The following is a 20401-nucleotide window of genomic DNA, read 5'->3' as shown; positions in this document are numbered from 1 at the left end:
TACAGAACATTGTATTTATTATAGGAACTATAATAGGAATAAATACAACATTGATACCATGTTTAGTAGTACAGTTCAGGCATGATTAGTACAAAAACAATAATAGTTGTAATTTTTACTTTTTAAATGGAAAAGACCTTTTACAGACTATTTCACAGTACAGTTTGTCTCTGTTTATGATCAGTCACATAGCATTTCATTTTCAGAAGCAAATGTTTATACAAGGAGAGAAGTGGCTTCTGGTACTTTATCACAAAGTACTGCTCTATTCAACAATAATATAGTAATAGTGTATTTGCAATCATTTATTGTTTACCGTGTAAGTACAGTACAAGTCCTGCTCTCAGTGTTTGCATGATAGTTCTTTGAGTTCTTACATGTTTGAAAATATAATGGGAAAAAATTAGTACGCTTTATCACATAGAAATATGCACACAAAAACATAATCTAATCAGAAACAATAAATCTAATGTTCTTTAATGTTTTAGGTCATAATTGGATTTGCATAGCCAAAACTGCTAACTGCTCAGTGTGCTCAAAATTGAATTTAGTTTGATTAATCTTTCTAATCATTACAAAACATCAGGAATTGTAGCACACACTATATGCTCTTGTCCTGTGCTAAGCACTGTGTGTTGTGGGTGCTCGCTCGAAACAAACAAACAAAAAAACGGGAGTGAATATCTACTTCTTGGGGAATTTGTTTTACAGCAGACGAAATGAACATAAAGGTCAGGGTTCAGGATTTCATAATTCACAGATAGTAATGGTACATCATAACTTTTTTTTGTACATTTTTCTGCCTCATTGTCAGAGCTCATGCTGCTCACGCTCCGACGTCTATAGAAAAGGTAACACTGCCCAGGTAGCGGTCAGTGGGTGAATCATTAATGATACCGTTTCCGTTCAGTTTGCACTGTATTTGGAGGTGAGTGTCGTACTGCAATCCTGCAAAACGCACAGCCACCACCGGTGAAGAGTAGTTTACCTGAGACACAAGGATTTTAAACATCACAGGTGATATATCAAACTTCAGTAAATATGTCAATATACCTTCTTATATATAATTGGTAGAACTCACATGTCTGAGCTTCCCATAGTATGGATAGTACTTCAGCTCAAAAAAGCTTTTGGGAAAGAATTGGATTTCTCCCAATGCTTCAGGCGGTCCTTTCTGAAAAAGAATAAATTAATTGACTTTAATTGAGATTAAATGACATTTTGGAGCTTCTGTGATTACTTGCTTACCTTAACTCCACAAGTCACATTTATTGGTTTGCCCTGGCCTGGTAAGTAACCAAGAATCTATTCAAAAGGAAGGGAAATCAGAGAAACATTAAATTAAAAAATAATTGTTTTTCTGCAAACAAGTTGTCTAAAACCTGCTAATCCAAAGTGTTCTTTATTTTTTTATTTAGACATGCTCTTTTTCTTAAAGCTTAAGTCCAGCAGGAGATCTTTATACAGTGTAAATGTTAAATTCACAGGAAAAGCTCTACTTTTGACTTCTATAAAATGTGTCCGAAGTTTCTATAATGAATTTTGCTTTTATTTAAATCTTTAAAATGGCAAGAAGATGTCCCTCACTGAGAAAACTGTGAGCGTTCACAGTCATGTAACACACTTGGAACTTTCTGTTTTATGTTCTCTCTTGTGATCTTTATGCTGATGTACTGCTTTAGAGGTTTACACACGTCTTACCCGGTTCATTCGGAGGAGGATGCATGGCCTTCCCTGAGAATAGCCATAATGGGGGTCCTGCAGCCCAGAACAGTCCCCCAACCAGGACCTCTTAAACTGACACGCTTTCCGCTCTGCGCTCTCCTCCAGGTCATCCTGCATGAAGTATCGGTCCTGTGTGCAGCGAATGTTCTTCCTATCCTGAGCACCGTCGTTGTACACTGAAAAAAAATTTGAAGGGTGAAACAAGGAGGGAGGGAGAACAGCTAGCATAAATAAACTCTTGCTAAAGCAATACCCTGCCAGCTTAGGCCTTTGATTAAGGAAGCCTGACAAAAGCTGGGCGTTCAAAAAAAAACCACATTGAATGGTTTCACTCTGCTCACAAAGAAGCTTCCCTTCCCAGCATGCCCCGCAGGAACCAAATGGAAAAACAGGACAAAGGTGGACAAGATGAGGATTAACTCATTGCATGCTCTCTTGAAGTTCAAAAATCCCATCAGAATCATTAAATTTCATCATGATTGACTCACTTCGAAGATATTCGTCCATAGATCTTGCATACTTCTTCCATGATTTGCGATCAGAGGCGTTGAAGGCGATCTCGTGGCTCTCTAGGTGTGGGGCCATCGTCATACCTGCCAGTGGAGAACCATAGACAGTCAACTGTGCTGAGACTCGAGTACGAGTAACACAAAAGAACAGTGGAGATTGAGGTGTCATAGTTTGAGTTCAGGGTTATATTTACCTGGTGGCATCACTCTATCATTGTAGGTGGGATGGTAGGGACTAATAGACCACATGAGGCAAAACAAACAGCCACCAAACATGGCTGCCAGAAATGTATAAAGTGCAGCATAGAAGAGGAGGATCAAGCCTGAAAAAAATGTTAGAAGAGGGAATTCTTTCAATGCTGTAATTGGCTTATGTAAGACATCTCTGCAAAAATTACGTCTCTGATCTGAATGGAGAAAAACAATGAACTATAAAGACACATTTGGTTCGACTGTGTGGTCTGTCTGGACTCCAACTACTGTCCTTGATCAGGACACTCACTAATTTGTTTACTCATGCATTGGCATGTCTAGACTATTGAATAACTCCAATAATTTTGATATAAAATCAACTGTGCTGAACTAATGATGAGACTCTAAAGAAGAAATAAGCAAAGGGATCTACTATGTTGTGCAATTTTCAATTAAATTGTCCATTATCAAGTAATTAAGCCAAACCTGTCCTAAATGAAATGGCTTTTGCTGTGCAGGCAATTTCACAGGGGACTAGCTACAGCCAGCCTTGCTTCCCCAAAGCCACAAAGGCCTTTCTGTTTGAGCTCAGTGAGAATTCTCCCAGCTGTCCTTTCACTTAGGAACACAGTGAACCTCCGGTTGCCATCGTAGTGAAGGTCTTTTGCAGCCATAGAGGCCTGGCCAGCTCCAAGGAACCCCAATCACCCTGCTCTGGTATTGTGTCCCCTCTCACACACTTGTCTCATAGGATACACAGCACACAGGGCCACACCCCTCCTCCATAAGTGTGTACTCACTGGTTGTGTGGCTGAAATGAGCTCTCTTAGCCCTGTCTGGGATTAGGTATCTCACATCATGCAAGAAACATACACTTTGCTTGGATATTCTCTGTTCACGCTCAGTTGAATCATGTTTGCCACACTGTGAAATTAAGGGAGGGGGGCTGAGCTGCGTCACATAGCTGCCTCTCTGGAATACCAAGAGGCTGCTCCATCATCATTGGCTCACCAAACTCATCCAGGCCTTAGCTTTTGCCAAAAAAGGTTTGTCTGCACCAAAGCTCACTTTGGCAGGGAGCTCTATGGATAAGATAAAAAAAATATCCCCCCTTATGTTTTACTACAAGTAAGAGACCATAAGCATGCTAAGTTCAGCAATAAGGTCGCCAAAGGCTTTGGGAAAGAGGCAGTGGAGAGCATAAGATGTAGGAATGTGAATCCTGGCCAATGTGAGGCCTGGAACAGCACGCTCCCGCTGGGGATGCGTCCCCAGGCAGTCTGTTTTTGTAGGGACACTCTGAATTGTCCATGCACCTATGTAAACATTGAGCATAAGGACACACACACAATCTTGGAAGACATTTTTCAGCCTTTTAACCATACAAGTGTATTTTCAACTGCTTGTTTACTTTTAAGCTTTTTAAGAAGATTAAATTGTATAAAGCCCAACATTAGATCTGTTATTCTTAAAAACATGCAGTAAAAATAAAATGAAAGTTGAAAGAAGTTAAAGTTAAAGAATGAATCAAAAAGTTCCTCCCCACAACACAAATAGAACCTGTCTTTCGTCAGAAACTCACTCCAGCTCTTCCCAGAGCGACCCATGAATTCATTGGTCTCTGCATTCCACAGGTACGTCTTCACGTCGTCTATCTTCTGGTGCAGTGTCCTCTTGGGTAGCGGCCTGCGCTTCCACCTCTCAAAGTTCAGGTCTTCCTGCTCTAGAGGCTGGTGCTCGGCCAACTCCTCCTGCTCTTCCTCCAGCTCTTGTCCATGTTTGAGAATCACTTTGTGAGGCTGGTGGAAAGAAGAAGAGAGAAAAAAACCCTCACCACACATATTCTAAACTGCTGTGTAGTGCAGTTGACCCTATTTTTTTTCTTTAAAAATCACTGCAGGAATAAAAATGGCATGCCTCCTGCTCAGAGTATGACTGATCCTATAAAGTGCCAGAGAGTGCTCTGCATATTAATGAACATCGCTCTGCTGGTCCTGTCCCCTGTTTCTGCAAATTATAAACCCGCTGGTGACCTTTGTGGCACTCATTGGGAGAGCTGACCTCCTCTGAGTGGACCCTCCTGCTTGGAGCTGCAGCTGCAGACAGCAGAGCTGGAGGGTCACTCTGACAGCCAGATGTTACTCACTGACTCTCAGCATCCGCAGACTAGGACACACAGATCCCAGAGGAGCCACAGGACACAAGTCATGCGTGAGAAACTGGCCTTTGAAAGAATCTTATGTTAATTTTTTGAGGATATGAGTTTGAGCCTTTGCCAAATAAAACAACTGAATCAGTGAGGAAATGATAACGTGCTGTTTATTAAAATAATTTCTTGTTCAATCACATTTGAAAATCTTTCTGCTTCTGGAAACAAAATGAGTAGAAAGTTTTTTATGTTTTCTGTCTAATTTCAGCACTTACAAGACTTGGTGGATTATTTTTTAGGAGCGTCTCCTCAGCTCCTCCCTCTGTGGAACTGGGCTCCATATTCTTCAGAGAGAGAAAAGGTACTTGTTAAACCAAACACATCTACCAGCATGCCTTTCAACCGAAAGCAACACAACTTTAAACATGCAAACTTTAAGTCAAGAAAAAAAAATACTTAAGATTTTTTTTTTTTTTCAAAATAACAAAATAAGTAATTTAAGCCATATTGAAGCCATAGTTATCAGACACAACAACATATTTCCTTTGCCACACATTTAATAAAAGTTGGACATACCTGAAGTTTTCCTTTATATGGTAAAAATGCGGATTAATACGTCGAAAACCCTCTTGACCCCAAGAGCGACAGAAATAATGTTTGTCAAAAAGTTTTTGGGGGTTTCATTAGAAAGTTTTAAGCACGCGGGTGCGGAGAACCTCCTTCAACTAGGCGCGCATTCTAGTGAATGAACGCAGGACAGAGCAAAACTGGGGGTGGGATGCAAAGTGCTTTTTTTATTTGGTCCCAAAGTCGTTTTGGCAGCGGCCTGGACCACTGCACTGCATTCTGTACACGCACACCATCAGCCATTGTCTGCTAAGTCGGGCTAAGACTGAAGCCTGAATACAATATTTATAGCTTTTCCCATCACAAGAAACTGTGATAAATCACGGTCAGGCTATACTGTACGTCCACAAAGATCCGACAACAATAGTTTTCTCTGTTATCATTACTTTGGAAATTGTTGTGGATTTGCGTCGCTGTATTCAACATGAACCACACGCTTTATAATAAATCGGCCTTTATTGTATCGTCACTCTACATGCAAATGCTACAGACGCAAACTCTGTTGCAGAAAACCAGAAGCTCTTCTCTGGTGAAGATCAAGTAGTCCTCATCCCTGAACCTATCAGCACTCCGGTCACGTAACGGTCCGTTACCCCATGTAAAAGTGGCGAGGGGGGACTTTAGAGAGTTTTGTTCCCCCTGCTTTTCGATTTACATGAAAAGACAATTTGCGTCATGGAAAAAAAAAATCCCTTCTTAGTTATTTTCGAAAGACGGATGTGTTCTTCTTTGTGTGTTGTTCATGTATCACACTTGACAGCAAAACCAAACGAAGTTTTAACCTCCGCAGAAAAGAAAAGCTCATCAGAAGATTTGCATAAAAGCCACACATAATGTTCATTGTTCTAGGCCTCACATGCAGTCATGATTTGAAAACTTGATTTTCAGTGTGCAGTCATTTATAAGTCACAATGTTGCATCCACTACTTGCTCAAATACTTGTTCAATGTCTTTTCCTTAAGAAAGAGTGTACAGGCCTGGCAACAAGAATGGTGAAATGCAGCAGCTGCAGTGAAAAGGCAAGAGCCTTGAGTTTGCCTTCAAGGTTGCATCTCTTGTAGCAACTTCATTAAATACCATGTATTTCATTCTGCAATTTGTTTCTGTTTCAGAGCTTTTGAAGTGCAATATTCTTTTTTTTCTTCCACTATTTTTAACAGAACAATGTCCATTCAGTCAACATCTCAAAATGAAGTTAACTGGATAAAGTTTTTTTTTTTTTTTTTTTATCTGAGCAACATAAATAAACATGCACAAGTGTTTAAAATTTCCTATAGTGTGTCTTAATACTCACTGTGCTGAAAGAAACCTCCATTTAGCTCTCTAAAATGAGGTTTCTGTGGTCAAAAGCACTTTTCTGAGTACTAAAACTCTGCTCAAAGAACACACATCGCTTATCAATATAAACATCTCTATTAACAAAGTCACTATTCATGTGAAACAATTAAAACACAATTTTGTATATTGTATAGGCTAATTATTCCTAAAGGCACTGTAACATTTAACACTTTCACAATATAATGTGAATGTGAAGTATAATGTATACTTCACATTCATCCCTAGAAGTGCAATTTTCTCCTGTGCTGTATAATCTGGCCCCATAGAGTCCAAAGGAATTAAACAACAAGGACAGAAGACCTCAAGACCTGGTATGCACACAGTGACGTACACTTTTTTATTTAATTTTCACAAACCAGGATTGTTTTATATACATTTATGGCATATTTTCTTTGGACAAACCATACTTTAGCAAACTGTTACACTGAATCATCAAACTCTTAAATTAAAGGTTTCTTAAATTTAGTTTTTTTGGTGAACATGTTCCTGTCGCATTAAAGGGCGTTTTTTTTCTGGTTGAAAATAAAGGATAAACTTGTTTAAGAATCATAAAAGCATGTAGTTCATTAGGATCTGATTTTTAATGTGGAAAAGTTTGCCATGATTGTTTATGTTCAGACATCATGTGGTCATATGTTAAAGTCATTAATGGGACTCAGGAATTTGGAAAAGATAATACATTTTTCCCTATTTTAGCAGACATTTCAATTGAAATAAATAAGATGAATAGAATAAGATACAATAAACTTTTCATGTTAATGTTCCCACATTTGGCATACTTCTAGATAAAAAGAAAGAGTTTCTAACACAGTCAGTATAGATAACCTTTGGTAAAACACAGTGCAGCCTAATAAACAAAATAAAAAAATAAAAAATCTTAATTTAATTTGAAGTCTTTCAAGGCAGCCCAAATCCTTGTGATGGATAACTGATGTGCTGCTTTCTGTTGCAATCTATTTCTCCCAACAGATTGCAATGTTTTAATTGTGACAGATGATGGCACTGGTTGCTCAGTCTTGGCTCCTCTTGTTTCATCCTTAACCACGGCAGTTATCTGTCAGATACACAGACAGTCTTTAAATGCATAAAATACAAAAGAAAAGGTTTGTTTTTTGACAGCCTGGAAGGTAAAGCACTCATAGATGGACTCAGTTGGGACAAGGGCATCAGGGAGTTCTAGGTCTCATTTAAAGATATCAGTGTGGGCATACTGCGTGGCCTAAAACAACAATTATCAACTTCACGTGCATTTTTGGGCCTGGGCAGTCTTCTAGATGACTGATTTTACAAATGACACAAGATAAAATAAAATATTATGAACTCAAAAAACAGACTTCACACAATGAGACTAAAGTGTGTATTTTAGCGCCTCCTGTGGACAATGCAGGACTTTTATCTCTTTGCTATTTTTGTCCGCTACACAACTTCTCAAAGTAGGGTCTGCGAAATATAGGTTGGGGGATACCGAAATAATTTAAGGAAAAAATGGTAAAAGTGTGCTGTATCAGAGATAAAGCATGTCTACAAACTGGCACCTCTTAATACCATCAGTTAGTTTGTCCATTTCTCCCGCCCACTCTGGTTTTGTGCCAATAGATCAACTCTGATATTTTAGTGACGTCTCCCCTCAAAATAATTGAAAAAACATCTCGGAAACCAAATTTTCTCAAAGTTTATTCAAATTAATTAGTAAATTATAAATGTAGCCTAATTCTATGTATGTCATTGTATTGTATTAATAGCCTATACTTATTAATATTACAAGAATGAGGGGGTCCTTAGAAAATGTCTAACCCTCCATGATCTAAAAAAGTTTCAGAACGCCTGCTCTCACATTGTAGTGTTTTCTACCAAAAATCTCTTTATGTTTTTCATGCCTAAAGTGCGACTCATTAAATCTCTGGCATGACATTTTTTTTAAAACAAATTTGCCGAAGGTTGTTTAGCCTGAAGAGATGACAGGCATACAACTAAAAAAAAATAGAAATAATTTATCTTCTCTCTGATGTTGTCTTTTGCTTTTGTGGGTCATATGAGTATTTTTTTTCTTTTTCTGTCAACAGCCTCTCTTTAAGAGCCAACAAATCCTCACAGGAGCAGTAACTTAAGTGACAGAAACATAATGTTTTCTTCAATGGAAACTGATAAGCCTATGTCTGCTTTCAAATAGTAGGCTACATATGATGACAGTCTGTGACATGCGCACATACAACCACCAGCTGCAGCGACCCACTGTCCAACACCGACTCACCGTGAGGACAGAGACCGACCTGACGCGTCAAACCTCGGGGATGTAAATGAGACGGCTCGGGCTCAGCGGTGGACGACAGTTGTCAGAGAATGCAACAGCAAGCGATCACACCGTCTGCTTTAGCTAACGATAGTACACAGCGAATAGCTCCCAAATATAAACCGCATATCACTGAGTCGTGATTGTTGTGTTGCAATTGAAAGAGAGGATTGGAAAGGGACTGCGCTATACATCCTCCAGGCAGCATGCCTCCTCAGAGTCTTCAATCCAGCGGACTGACCCTCTCTGAAACAAGCATAGGTATGTGTGAACAAGGTCAACGGTGCGTCTGTAGCAGGTTTTTATTAGGAGAAATAATCGGCTATATTCATTTTCTTTTCCTTAACGCATGGCATGTTATTGCAAGTAGACAGATTCTTAAGCAGGTAATCTATTGACAGTGAGCATTTCTTATGAAGTCGGTTGAAAACAGCAAAAATCAGTTTTGTTCCTGCTCACAAAGGCAGACAAAAACACTCGTTGCGTGAACTGATGGTGTTTTTTGTCTGGTCCAGGCCGCAGCGCGTCACTGCAGGTGCGGCGACGTTGAGTAACCCCAGCGGTCTGAGTTAGTGTTTAGCTCTGATGGGTCATTGAAAAAGATTTGCCAGTCAGCTATTATGTAGGCTACTATGCCAATTTCGACTTCTTTTGTTTGTTTTTTAAATGATGGATATCTGCAGTCTAAAGCAGGTAATTTTCAAAAGACACTGGTTTATTGATTAAGTATTATATCTTCAACTGAACAATTTTATAGTTGGACACTTTAGTGGGAAAAAAGGGGTCCCTTATTAAAAAAACGTTGGAATCCACCTCAGGGGTTCAATCCAATTGAAGTTGTAACTTCACAGACCCGTGACTGCTTCTTGAAAGCGTGTACAAAATCTCCCTTGTGTCATGTCAATTGAATAATGTTGAATATAGTACTCAGCTTTGGATGAGAAGCAACTATGGATGTACATCTCTCTGTTTTGTAGAAGGCTACCACAGAATTTCAAGCATGATTTTTTTAGTTGGAATCCCTTTCACACAAAGAGTCAAATGACATTCAGTAAAACAAAGCCCTTCGTAGATAAAGTGGCAACCTTTTGAGAAACATTATGGTGTTTGACTTAAGTATCATATTTTTATTTTTATTTTTTTGTACAGATTTGGTGAACTATAGTTGCAGAAAATTCAGAATGACTGTGCTCACAATAATGCCCTCTCATTACAGTTGATTTGATATTGTAATATAACTCCCAATGCTGCAGCTATTTATTTCACGGAAAATAACCCAGGGAGGCTGTATCCTTCATTGTGCAGGCACCATTGTTTCAACATTTGACTGAAACCACAAGCTTTCCGTGATGAGCATGGATATTCTTTTTATTGATCTCCAGCTTGGCGCATCATTCACAGGGATGTTTGTCTGTGGCTCCCGTACATTGATACAAAAATAGATGTCTAAGATTCCTCTTATTAGTTTTTGTCCTATAGTAATATTTCTGAAGATAAACACTTTTTGATAAATTGAACAGGAGGAAACAAAGGAACCAGAAGCAAGCAGATCTTCCTCTATCATATCAATGTCGTAAAATTGCACCAACGGAAACAAAGACATCAGAGAGAAAAAAGAAGACTGCATCTACAATTACAGGCAGCTCCCTTCTGTCTCTTGCTTTAATGAATATTGTTAGAGATGATTCTCGCCCAGCAGCTCTCCTGTTTGAAGAGATGCCCTCTGGGAGGAGGCTTAGATTACTCTGTTTAAAATCTGAGTGGTTTAAAAGACGTGAAGTATATAAAGCTATTTGACTCTTTGAATGTGAGCCTCTGGCACCTAAAGGTGCATTTTGTTTCTAACTTATGGTCACCATTGTAGTTACGAATACATTTCTAAGATGCTAGTTATTTGGCATATTCTTTGGGTATTATAATGGGTATTTAGTAAGTTGTGTTTAATCTTCTGCCTTTAAGCGCTTAGGGCGAACAAAGGCAGGTTAAAGCAGGGCGCACAGGATCCATATATTTATATATTAAAGAACCTATGAAGTCAACCTTTCAAATAAATCATTCTTATTCATTAATGGAACAATACAGAGGGCTGACTGGATGTGAGCAAAGAGAACACAAATAAGGACATTTGGTGCATTAAAAGTCCTCAGATAGTGGCAGACTCAAGCAGGGACCAGGTAAGGACACGGCACCAGCTGAATGTTGTAAAGCACCTTTTTTATACAGTAAGTTTTCCGGCATCCTGGCATTATTCATGTAACCTCTTAAAGAGTCACTAAACTCCCAGACCACATAATTTCACTGAAAATGGGTATTAAGTAGTGTCGTTGATTTATTTGGGTCCAAGTCTTGACATTCGATTACAAGACATTTAGATTTTACATACTGTGTTTGGGTTGGGGGAACTGCAATTGACATTTTCCATTGGCTGATCTGGAGACAGGGGATGTATGTGGTCATGTCAGACATTAACTGTAGGACAGAGCTGAGTGCAGAGACTTTCAGAGAAGCGGTTGTAAATAGAAAATAAACTGAAGTGGCTTTCCTTAACCTAGCTAAAGTTGCTAATCAGTTTATGACTGTTTGATGTTGCAGCTGATGGTGTCTCTTCTCCCTACATCTAATTATATTATTATTATCATTATTTATAGAAAGTTTCACACTCACTCAATCTGCTTTGTCAAAACCCTGGGTGTAATTTGATATAAGATGGCCTTGCAGCACTAGCAAACAACCTCACAGCCATCAGACTTCAATTTGACATTCATTTCATCCAGCTGATTCTCACCGACTTCATGCATGTGAGAAGAGAACAGAAAATATACATTTTGAAGGGCAGTTAAAGGAACAATTCCTGTCACTGTAAATAAACATATTGGTGAAATCCCCCTTTTTCAGTTGGTTTATAGTTGCATCTTTTTATTTTCTAATCACCTAACTGATGAGAGCATCAGCTGTAGATGTTAACTCTGTTTTACTTCTATAGGTTCCTTTAAGAGGAGGAAGAGGAAATCCATAATAGTGACGGTGTTGCTGCTCATCGTGTCTGTGCTCATCCTCATCTTTGGCCTGGCCGCGACGACCAGGACGCAGAACATCACAGTGGGCGGCTACTACCCAGGAGTCATTGTGAGTGCACGGTCAAACCTTGAAGAACGCTTGTTTTGTCAGAGTTTATAAGTAAAGGGAGATTATTAGGAGGCAGCTCTTCCCGCTCCTGGACTCTGATGAGGCTCATTACTGAAAAATCTCTGAGGGGGGAAATCTCCCCTACATTCATTATTCAGCATCATTGTCATTAGAGGCTGAGTGAAGCAAAGTGTCTCAGCACATAAATGTGTTTTCACAACAGTTATCGACTTTTAGCATGCAGCTTTTTTGCCAAAGAGCAAAGCGGGAAAAAAAAGCAGCTTGTAGGGTTACATTTCCTGAGATGACTTTTTAGCTGAAATTTCAAACTCATCAACTCCATGGATTAACCTGAAAGGTCTGAGTTAAGTGAGATGATTCAATACACTATAAACAGAAACTCACTGACCTTTGAAATACAACATTAAAGTTAATAAAGACAAAATATTTTCGAGACATTTGCTGAGATTTAAAAAAACAGAATATAAATATGAGCTTGAGAGAAGCTCATTAATAAAAAAAAGTGCTCATAAATGAGTATGTATTTTGTTTATCTTTAAAGGGGTCTGATTTGATTATTTTGTCAACATGTTGAAATGTCTCTCCAGGGAATCACAGAAACACTTAACACTTGATTCATCCCTCTGTGCGATGAAATCAAAGCTTTATTAAATAAACGCCCTAACAGCTGTTTTCTCTCTTTTTCAGCTGGGCTTTGGCTCTTTTCTGGGAATTATCGGCTCTCATTTGATAGAGAACAAGAGGCAGATGGTAAGAGGATTTATATTACCTCAGTGCATTGAGATCACTTGCACTGCTTAGTGCCTCTGTGTCTCAGTCATTAAACCGCTCTATCAGTCCCAGTTACCCTTACGACAAGAAAGCGACTTGATTATGTTCTTAATTTGACAATAAACACAGCAGACCCAGAGTCCCACTCAGCTTAAAGAAGTTTGTGTATCAGTGTGAGTCTCCTGGGCGATGCAGACAGAAATAGAAATGGGGTGTAAGTGGAGGAGGACAGATGTCCACGCTGGAATGTGGGGAAGGAAACTGCAGATGAGAGGAGCAGGTGGGAAATGCCAAGCAGGGACTGTCAGATCTGAGTGAAGAATGAGTTTGAACCAAAACACCTTTCCCAACATGCAACAGGTTTTGGATGCCAGTGGTCCCATTCACAGAGTGTGTGTGTGTGTTTGTTTGTGTGCGTACGCGCGTGCGTGCGTGCATGCGTGCGTGCGTGCGTGCGTGTGTGTGTGTCCAGCTTTGACAGGTTGTACAACACTGCCCCTGATTTGTGGTACACTATAAAATATTACTGCAAAGTTAATGTGTTGATGTTATTTATGGTTTAGGGTGTTAAAGAGTCATTAGTAAACGAATCAGCTAAATAAAAATGTGCATGAACAGAAAATGAAATAGCTTAAAGGCAAATCGTGACGGGGAACTTTCATTATCTCGTTCTTTTTTTTTGTGGATCATCATGTATTTTTCAGTTTAATCATGGGATATTGAGACGTCATAAAACCTTATGTGTGATGGCTTTTTTGTCTGCTTTCTATAATAGTCTGTATTTTTTTTTATAATACTTCCTACGTATAGTATATACTGAGTAGTTTCAGCATAATTAAAGTAATCCAGTTGGTGATCATCCTGTCAGACAGAGCAGCACAACTTTGTTAGCAGAGAAGTCTGAGTTTTACTTGATTATCCTTTATTAACTTTAAAACAACTTCTGTGTGAGGGAGGCGGAGCTCGTACGGACGAGTAAGAAGGAGAAGGAGCCTTGCATTACACGCAGAGGTGGACAGCCAAGAAACATAAATGTGCATAATTGCTAGCATGGCTGAGACAAGCTCTTTGTAGCTGTTTGCCAGGAGGCTAAAGGCCTGCCTCAGCTCTTTGCCTGTAACTGGATTGATTGAAATGTATGTGGGGATCACATTCATAAAGCTTCTTCAGAAACCACTTCACGATGCCACGAAGACCACCCCAATTTTTAATAGAGTCTACGGTTACAACCCACATTTTCAGTCATGAGAAACAGTAATTTGGTTTATTTTTAAATGGCTGGTAGGATGTGAAATTACAAGCAGAACTCAGCAGCAAACTGTTCAAGAGAGCTTCCACTTCCAAAGTATTATAACCAGTAAAGTATGAGGGATAGATAAATTCAAAGTATACATTATTGCTATAAGTAGGTTCAGATGTATCCTTTCTACTTCCTATGATATAGGATCGCTCTTGTAAAATCCCACACATTACCTTGATTTCCTCAAGTCACACCAACTGTTGATGGTCATAAATTATCTTTCAAAAACATGTCGCTAAATGGTGATAATTAACAATGCTGATAAATAGTTATTTTTCTCTCTATCTATGTATGTATTCATAATGTTCATAGCTAAATGTCTAACCATTGAAAACATTTTCAGATTGAATTCATTGACCAAACTTGGTCTCCTTCATGGAGGCTGTTTGTTTGATTTCATCAGATTTGATTGACAGTAGCCTTCCAGCATTAGCCTACAACCTCACAACTTTACTTTAACTAACATTTCCAGTTTAGGTTTGTTGTCCACTTCAAACCTGTGAGAAGAGTAGAGAGAGGAACACCCACAGTGCAGATATCCTGTCATCAGAATAATACAACTTACACTGGTTATGCAGAAAAAAGTTGTACAAATGTTCACAATTACAACAAAATGGAGAGACTTAGTCTTAGGCCTGTTAATGATCAAAGATAAGAATATGTCACATCTAAAATATGAAGATAAAATGTCCTTATGCTGCTGAATGTGTCATGGAAATCTTGGTGCAGGCATAAATCTGTGTGATCACTTGCTGCTGAATTAGTTACGTCACTCACAGTGCCTCCCTCCTGCCAGCTCAGGTCGCCACAGACAGGGTGCAGTGTCGTGTAACTGAATACATGCTGCTGCCTCCCATTGAGAGGTGACAGGAGTGTGTGTGTGTGTGTGTGTGTGTGTGGGGGGGGGGGGGGGGGTTCAGTACCTATAAAGAGCTGGGCAACATGCCAGCCACAAACACCTCAGGAGCTAGGTGACAACCACAGCGCTCTGTCAATGTTCTCCTTACTCAGCCCCCCCACCCACCATCCTCACCCAGAGGTGTTCACAGTCAGAGAGAGGCAGGATGCTGCACACAAGTGATGAACATGAAACCCTGTACGTTTATAGTCATCATTACAGTGTGATGAAGAGTAATGAAGCTGATGTTTTCTGTCACAGTTAGTGGCGTCTATCGTCTTCATCAGTTTCGGAGTGGTGGCAGCCTTCTGCTGTGCTATTGTCGACGGAGTCTTTGCAGCGAGGCACATTGTAAGTATTACTAAGGTTTCTTTTTTATTAAAGTACATTTATAAATTATGAATATGGATAACACGTATGGACAGACTTATAAAAAGGTCAATCAATGCTATACCCATTAAAGCTTAATAGACTCTGCATTAGATACAGTATATATTTAACATGTGCCCTCTTGCAAGGACGTGGCTCACATATGGCAGGCTACAGCTGCTGCACTCTCTGCAGCGAGATAAATATATTTTGTGGTAAAAGGAGATTGTTCTCCATTAGGCAAAGTACACAAACAAAGCATAACCTCTCTTGCACTGTTACATAATCACGCCACAATTGTTTAGGGCTGGGTGAAAAAGGATATCAGATTCACATTTGTTAGTTGTGTCAAAAGAAGGGAACATGGATTTTTCTTTGACTAATCAGTTTTAGTTTACTAAAGTACAAAGAGACACATTGTTGATTAACATAACATCAGTTTGAGCAAGGGGATGCAGTGTAATGAATAGATGCTATGTTTACATCTCTGTTGCCTAACAGTGAAGGATTGTACATCCAAAACTCAAAGAAGAGAGCGTTTTGTTAAAGATGTAAAAGATAACGTAAGAATTAAAAAGGGAAAATCTGACCCAGAGCCCCTTGAAAGACTCAGCTTTAACACCACAAGCCGCAAATGATTACCATAAATCTGGATCAAATTTTAACCAAGACGGTCAATAACAAGAATGTTTCTTTCCTCAGCAGTAACCCAACGACTGACTAACTTTCTCAATGTTTTTTAGTGATGACGTTTTTGATGAGTGTCTTGAATTGTGCTGTAAAAATACACAATCATCATATTGCAGGACCTCAGGCCTCTTTATGCAGGACGATGTGATTACCACACCAGTGACACCTCACCTGATCGAGATGTAAGAAACAACACGCGTTCTATGTCTGTTCACAGAAACCCAATGGTTTTGTCCTCACAGCATGTTTTTCACCTCAAGTGTCCATCAGAACAGTTTGTTGGAAGTTGTACAGAGATCTATCGAAACGAGGAGACTATAAGATCCTTTTTGACCTTCAGGTGCCCTGTCACACATCGGCACGCTCACCCTGCAATCTGCGCGTGAAGAACAACACCTGCTACTGCTGTGACCTCTACAACTGCGGGAAGTGAGTACACCGACACACACCTGACATCCATACCTGCTTTCTTTTGCCGTTTTGCCGGGCGATTATTTTGCACTGCAACATTGATTGTATTAGAGCAAGAATGTTTCTTTTCTTTTAACCTTTGTTTCAGAGAACATCCTCTTATGGGACTTCAGAATAAAGATGTTTTGAAAAAGTTTAGGAAGTCATCCATGATTTGGAAGTAGGTCCCTTTTTTCTAGAACATTTTTGGCCATTAATGATGAACATTTTGATGGAATTTTAGTTAATATGTAGATTTTTTATAATTTAACCCACCATTGAAACGTGCTTCTGGTGTCATTTCCTTTGCATGTTGTGTGTCAGATAAAACCCTGACCCATGTCTCTTTTACTTTAAACCACAGACATCCATCTTTTACAGACATAGACCAATTCACCTATATGAATCATCTCATGTACTGTGTCCTTCATACTAATACTCAACAATGTTATCAGTGACTTCTGTGGCTTGACTGTTAGCTGTTTCCCTCTCTGTCCCACCCACTGGGCTAGCCGAGTAGAGGTGATCGGAGGCTACCATGAGTACACGGACGTGAAGAGCTGCCAGGACGTGGTGCACCTCTACCACCTGTTATGGTCCGCTACCATCCTCAACATTGTGGCCCTCTTCCTGGGCATCATCACTGCTGCAGTGCTGGGAGGCTTCAAAGACATGGTAGATCAAGTGCATTTGGGAAACAGAATGAGGCAACAATTCAAAGTAATGCTTCTAGGTTGTATTTGTCAGAATGGTCCAACACAGCTCATTTGTCATTTAAAGCTACAGACACAGAAACAGCCTGTTCGAAGCAGGGCTTGTAGGCCTGATCAAATACAGGATGAGAATGGATTTTGAGTAACAAATATCACTGACATGTTTTGGGGAACTTTGACACTTATTTAAACTGTTTGGAAATGATAATATTTATAACCTTTAAATTTCAGATCATGATCCACTGACTTACCATTTTCCTGTTACATCCAACAGCACTCTTCTGTCCCCAGATAGGATTCTCAGAGGAGATACTTTGTGGGCTTCCTAGCCAGCTGGCTAACATTCAAGCAACCTGGAAATTCAGTGGAAAAATGTTTATCTAACCAAGCTTATAACTTCTCAGTCACCTGAGGCTGGTAACAAATGTTACCAGCCTCAGGTGATTGATGTTTTCCATCTAGCTTGAGAGAAAACTTGGTGTAAATTAATGTTAAGACTGAAAGACACTAATCTTTATGAGCTTGTATTTTCAGACTCCCTCTGCTACCTTAGAGAGCTCATCTGAACCAGAGGCTATCACAGCTCCTGTCCCATCTGCACCTCCTCCACTCACCACCTCCATCAACTCCTATTATGACACTGCCCCCTGCCTGCCACCGTACACTGCCTATGACATGCAGGTACAGAGTCAACTTTAACCTGCAGTACTGCATAATATCCTATACAATAAGTAAAAAATGTTTGACAACCAGTATTATAGTTGAATATTCAGGAGGAGCACTCAGCCTTTGTTCTAAAATCAAAGACATAAACACGTCATTCCATTCAACATGTGTCCTCTCCTGCAGGGCTCCTATTTGTTCCCTGATCCTTCAGGTCTGTCAGATGACTCCCAGTCTGGAACCAGCCACCTGTGGCCCACTATGATCCCGCCACGCTACTCTCCTCCCCACAACCATCCTGATGAAAAGCCCCCGCCGTACAGCCCCTAACACGGCGACTAACAGAGAGGGCAACGTCACACTTAGCAGGAGGTTTTAGATCGAATAGGTGGAATGCACAGTTTCTCTGGGCTCTTCCTCACAGTCGCCGAGGACTGAGCTGAAAGACGAGGGGCGGTTTAGGAGAAGGAGAATGGACACAGAGCAAGCTAACGTTGACTTTAGTCCAAAACAAACCACAGGAGCATGTGTTTGACTGAGCGACAAGTACACTCATGCTTGAACACATCAAGAGAGAGTGAGACAGCAGGTTCAAAGCCAGGATTGTATACACATCTGTCTGCCTTAATGCAAAATGAACTTACAGTGCTGCAGTTCTATGTCAGCTGGACTTAAAGGTCAAAAACTCTGCTGCAGCTCACGCTTTTTGTCAACCTCTCTTTACTTCTTAATGTAATGTGAATGCTTTCTGCTGCAGGTGATACAGACGATCCACTCTGTTTCTCCTCGAGGATGTAGACTCATTAGTGGAGCTACAAAGCTTAAAGAGAGTCAGCTGCAAGCTTTCTTAATCTGAAACAGTAAGGAAGATCAAACATTGTAGAGCTGTAAGCCCAACAGGTGTTTCTTTAGTGGTTAATGAACATTACTCATAGGCAAGGTTAGCAGTATTGGAGCTACTACATGCTAATCATGTACAGCAGTATGATATAATACAGATGCTCTTTCAACAGATAGGCTTAAGGTATGCAGTCAGATGATGATATCTATTTAGCAACTCTTGAGTTTAATGTCAGACATGCAGTGTCTCGATTAGTGTTCACTGTAGGGTGAACTTTGCAGAGTGTTTATGAAGAAATAACTTATTCAGCAGTAGAAGTAAAGTCAGGGTGGCTGACTCTAGAAACCATATTTATTGTACTTTCTTTAAATGCTGCAATGCAGGTCAACATACAGTCTCTCTCTCTCTCTCTTTGTAAGTACAGGTAATATATGCTGAAATGTGGTGTTACTAATAAGGCTGATTGTGAACAGTCAGTGCTGGATTCACTGACCCGAGATACAGAGTCAACACTTAAAAGATAAAAACTCACAGAGGAAAATCGTGTAAATGAAAGTGGACTTCCTCAGCTTTTATCACTGCTTTTTATAATTTAAATAACACGTTCTCAGGGGCTGATTATCAGTTCCTTTTTTTGTCTTGCCATTAAAAATGTTTTGTGTAATTCAAATGATGTTTGTTTCTTCCTGTGGAGCATCAAATGTAGCTCTAATAATGGCGCCGTCAATTTGCTCACCACTTCGGTCCAGGCTGAAACTTCTGAAGTAGATGGAGAACGATATTTTGAACAGACATATTGTGTCCCAGAAGATGAACCTGACTGGATTTGTTAAGCCCTGTAGTGCCACCGCGAGGTTAGTATTCCTCGATAAATGTCTCGACCGATGTTAAATTAATTTAAGGAAAGTTGATGCTTAAAATTCCATGTTCTTTAAAAGTCTTTTCCATTTGAAAAGTTGCTTGAAAATTATGTGCTTTTTAAAAAAAAAAAAAAAATTCAAACATAATCAGACGCTTCATCTACACAGTCACATATTTCAAATGTGTCAGGAAACCATCCTGTTGTGTTAGTTACAATGGCTGACATCTGCAATGAATTGGAACAGGGTTAAGTTTAGTGTCACTTGTAAACTGGGGTCATGAGGTATGGCCACCTCCAGTTGTTTAATACATTTAAAGTACCCTATTATGAAGTAAGGATGAAAGCTATGAGAGGTCTTCAATTTGATTCCCAAAACTGAATGACGCCTGAAGATAAAGAGCTCATATCTTAAAAAATCTGCAATTTTGCACCATCTTCTGGTGAAACACTCGATCTACACCCAATGATTAGCATGTCAACACTGTCTCAGGGAGAAAGCTAGCAGTAGTATTTAAATCAAGCCACCCTGAAGGGATGCTAGCATGTGTTGTTTACCTCAACGACATCAGAGTAACAAGGGGTTTAAGGCCCTTCACAAGTGGGACAGTGGATCACACGAAAGAGTGAGGTCTGTTTGTTTAACTTACAACATAGTGACTTTTAATCAGTTGTCCCTTTCTTCTACTTGTGATTGCATTTTGATCGCTTTCGTTTCCAGTGTTTTTCACCTGTGGATGCTGCAGAAGAAGCAACATTGCATCCACTCAACCCACTTTTAAAAAATAGCAGATTTGTATATGCTGGTAGAGCAAGACAATTAAGTTGGAAATAGAAAAAGCACAATTTATTTACCGTTCCCTTATAGCT

General features: G+C 39.6%; 2 protein-coding genes across 5 annotated transcripts; one reads left to right on the top strand and one right to left on the bottom strand.

The window, feature by feature from the left end:
• atp1b4 (ATPase Na+/K+ transporting subunit beta 4) lies at window positions 1–5346 on the bottom strand. The gene is made up of 9 exons (XM_079352589.1): window positions 5152–5346; window positions 4851–4919; window positions 4009–4225; window positions 2429–2557; window positions 2214–2318; window positions 1702–1901; window positions 1249–1305; window positions 1082–1174; window positions 1–988 (listed from the first exon to the last, which is right to left on the bottom strand). The coding sequence occupies exons 2-9, from the start codon at window positions 4914–4916 to the stop codon at window positions 827–829; spliced, it is 1029 nt and encodes a 342-aa protein (XP_079208715.1). The 5' UTR covers window positions 4917–4919; window positions 5152–5346; the 3' UTR covers window positions 1–826.
• A 3401-nt stretch (window positions 5347–8747) lies between these two features.
• tmem255a (transmembrane protein 255A) lies at window positions 8748–19336 on the top strand. 4 transcript variants are annotated; one of them, XM_079352094.1, is made up of 10 exons: window positions 8748–9091; window positions 11814–11956; window positions 12665–12727; window positions 15208–15297; window positions 16122–16187; window positions 16346–16434; window positions 16565–16636; window positions 16968–17130; window positions 17703–17849; window positions 18018–19336. In XM_079352094.1, the coding sequence occupies exons 1-10, from the start codon at window positions 9037–9039 to the stop codon at window positions 18159–18161; spliced, it is 1032 nt and encodes a 343-aa protein (XP_079208220.1). In that variant the 5' UTR covers window positions 8748–9036; the 3' UTR covers window positions 18162–19336. The 4 variants fall into 4 exon arrangements, with proteins under 4 accessions (XP_079208220.1, XP_079208219.1, XP_079208222.1 ...); XM_079352093.1 differs by having other exon boundaries at window positions 16565–16637; window positions 16963–17130; XM_079352096.1 differs by lacking the exon at window positions 16565–16636.
• The last annotated feature ends 1065 nt before the right edge of the window (window positions 19337–20401 follow it).

Source organism: Symphodus melops (assembly GCF_947650265.1).
Source record: "Symphodus melops genome assembly, chromosome: 9".
Taxonomy (NCBI): Eukaryota; Metazoa; Chordata; class Actinopteri; order Labriformes; family Labridae; genus Symphodus; species Symphodus melops.
The sequence above is the reverse complement of the archived record's forward strand: the minus strand, read 5'-3'. Positions and strand labels throughout refer to the sequence as shown.

Bases quoted from the DNA above. Each gene is read 5' to 3' on its own strand.
- atp1b4 (XM_079352589.1), bottom strand. From the start codon at position 4,916: ATGGAGCCCAGTTCCACAGAGGGAGGAGCTGAGGAGACGCTCCTAAAA. The intron at 2,319-2,428 runs GTAAATATAACC...CTCCACTGGCAG, and splicing joins TGATAGAGTGATGCCACCAG to GTATGACGATGGCCCCACAC. The intron at 1,902-2,213 runs GTGAGTCAATCA...ATTTTTTTTCAG, and splicing joins TATGGACGAATATCTTCGAA to TGTACAACGACGGTGCTCAG.
- tmem255a (XM_079352093.1), top strand. From the start codon at position 9,037: ATGCCTCCTCAGAGTCTTCAATCCAGCGGACTGACCCTCTCTGAAACA. The intron at 9,092-11,813 runs GTATGTGTGAAC...TTACTTCTATAG, and splicing joins CCTCTCTGAAACAAGCATAG to GTTCCTTTAAGAGGAGGAAG. The intron at 16,435-16,564 runs GTGAGTACACCG...CCTTTGTTTCAG, and splicing joins GACCTCTACAACTGCGGGAA to AGAACATCCTCTTATGGGAC.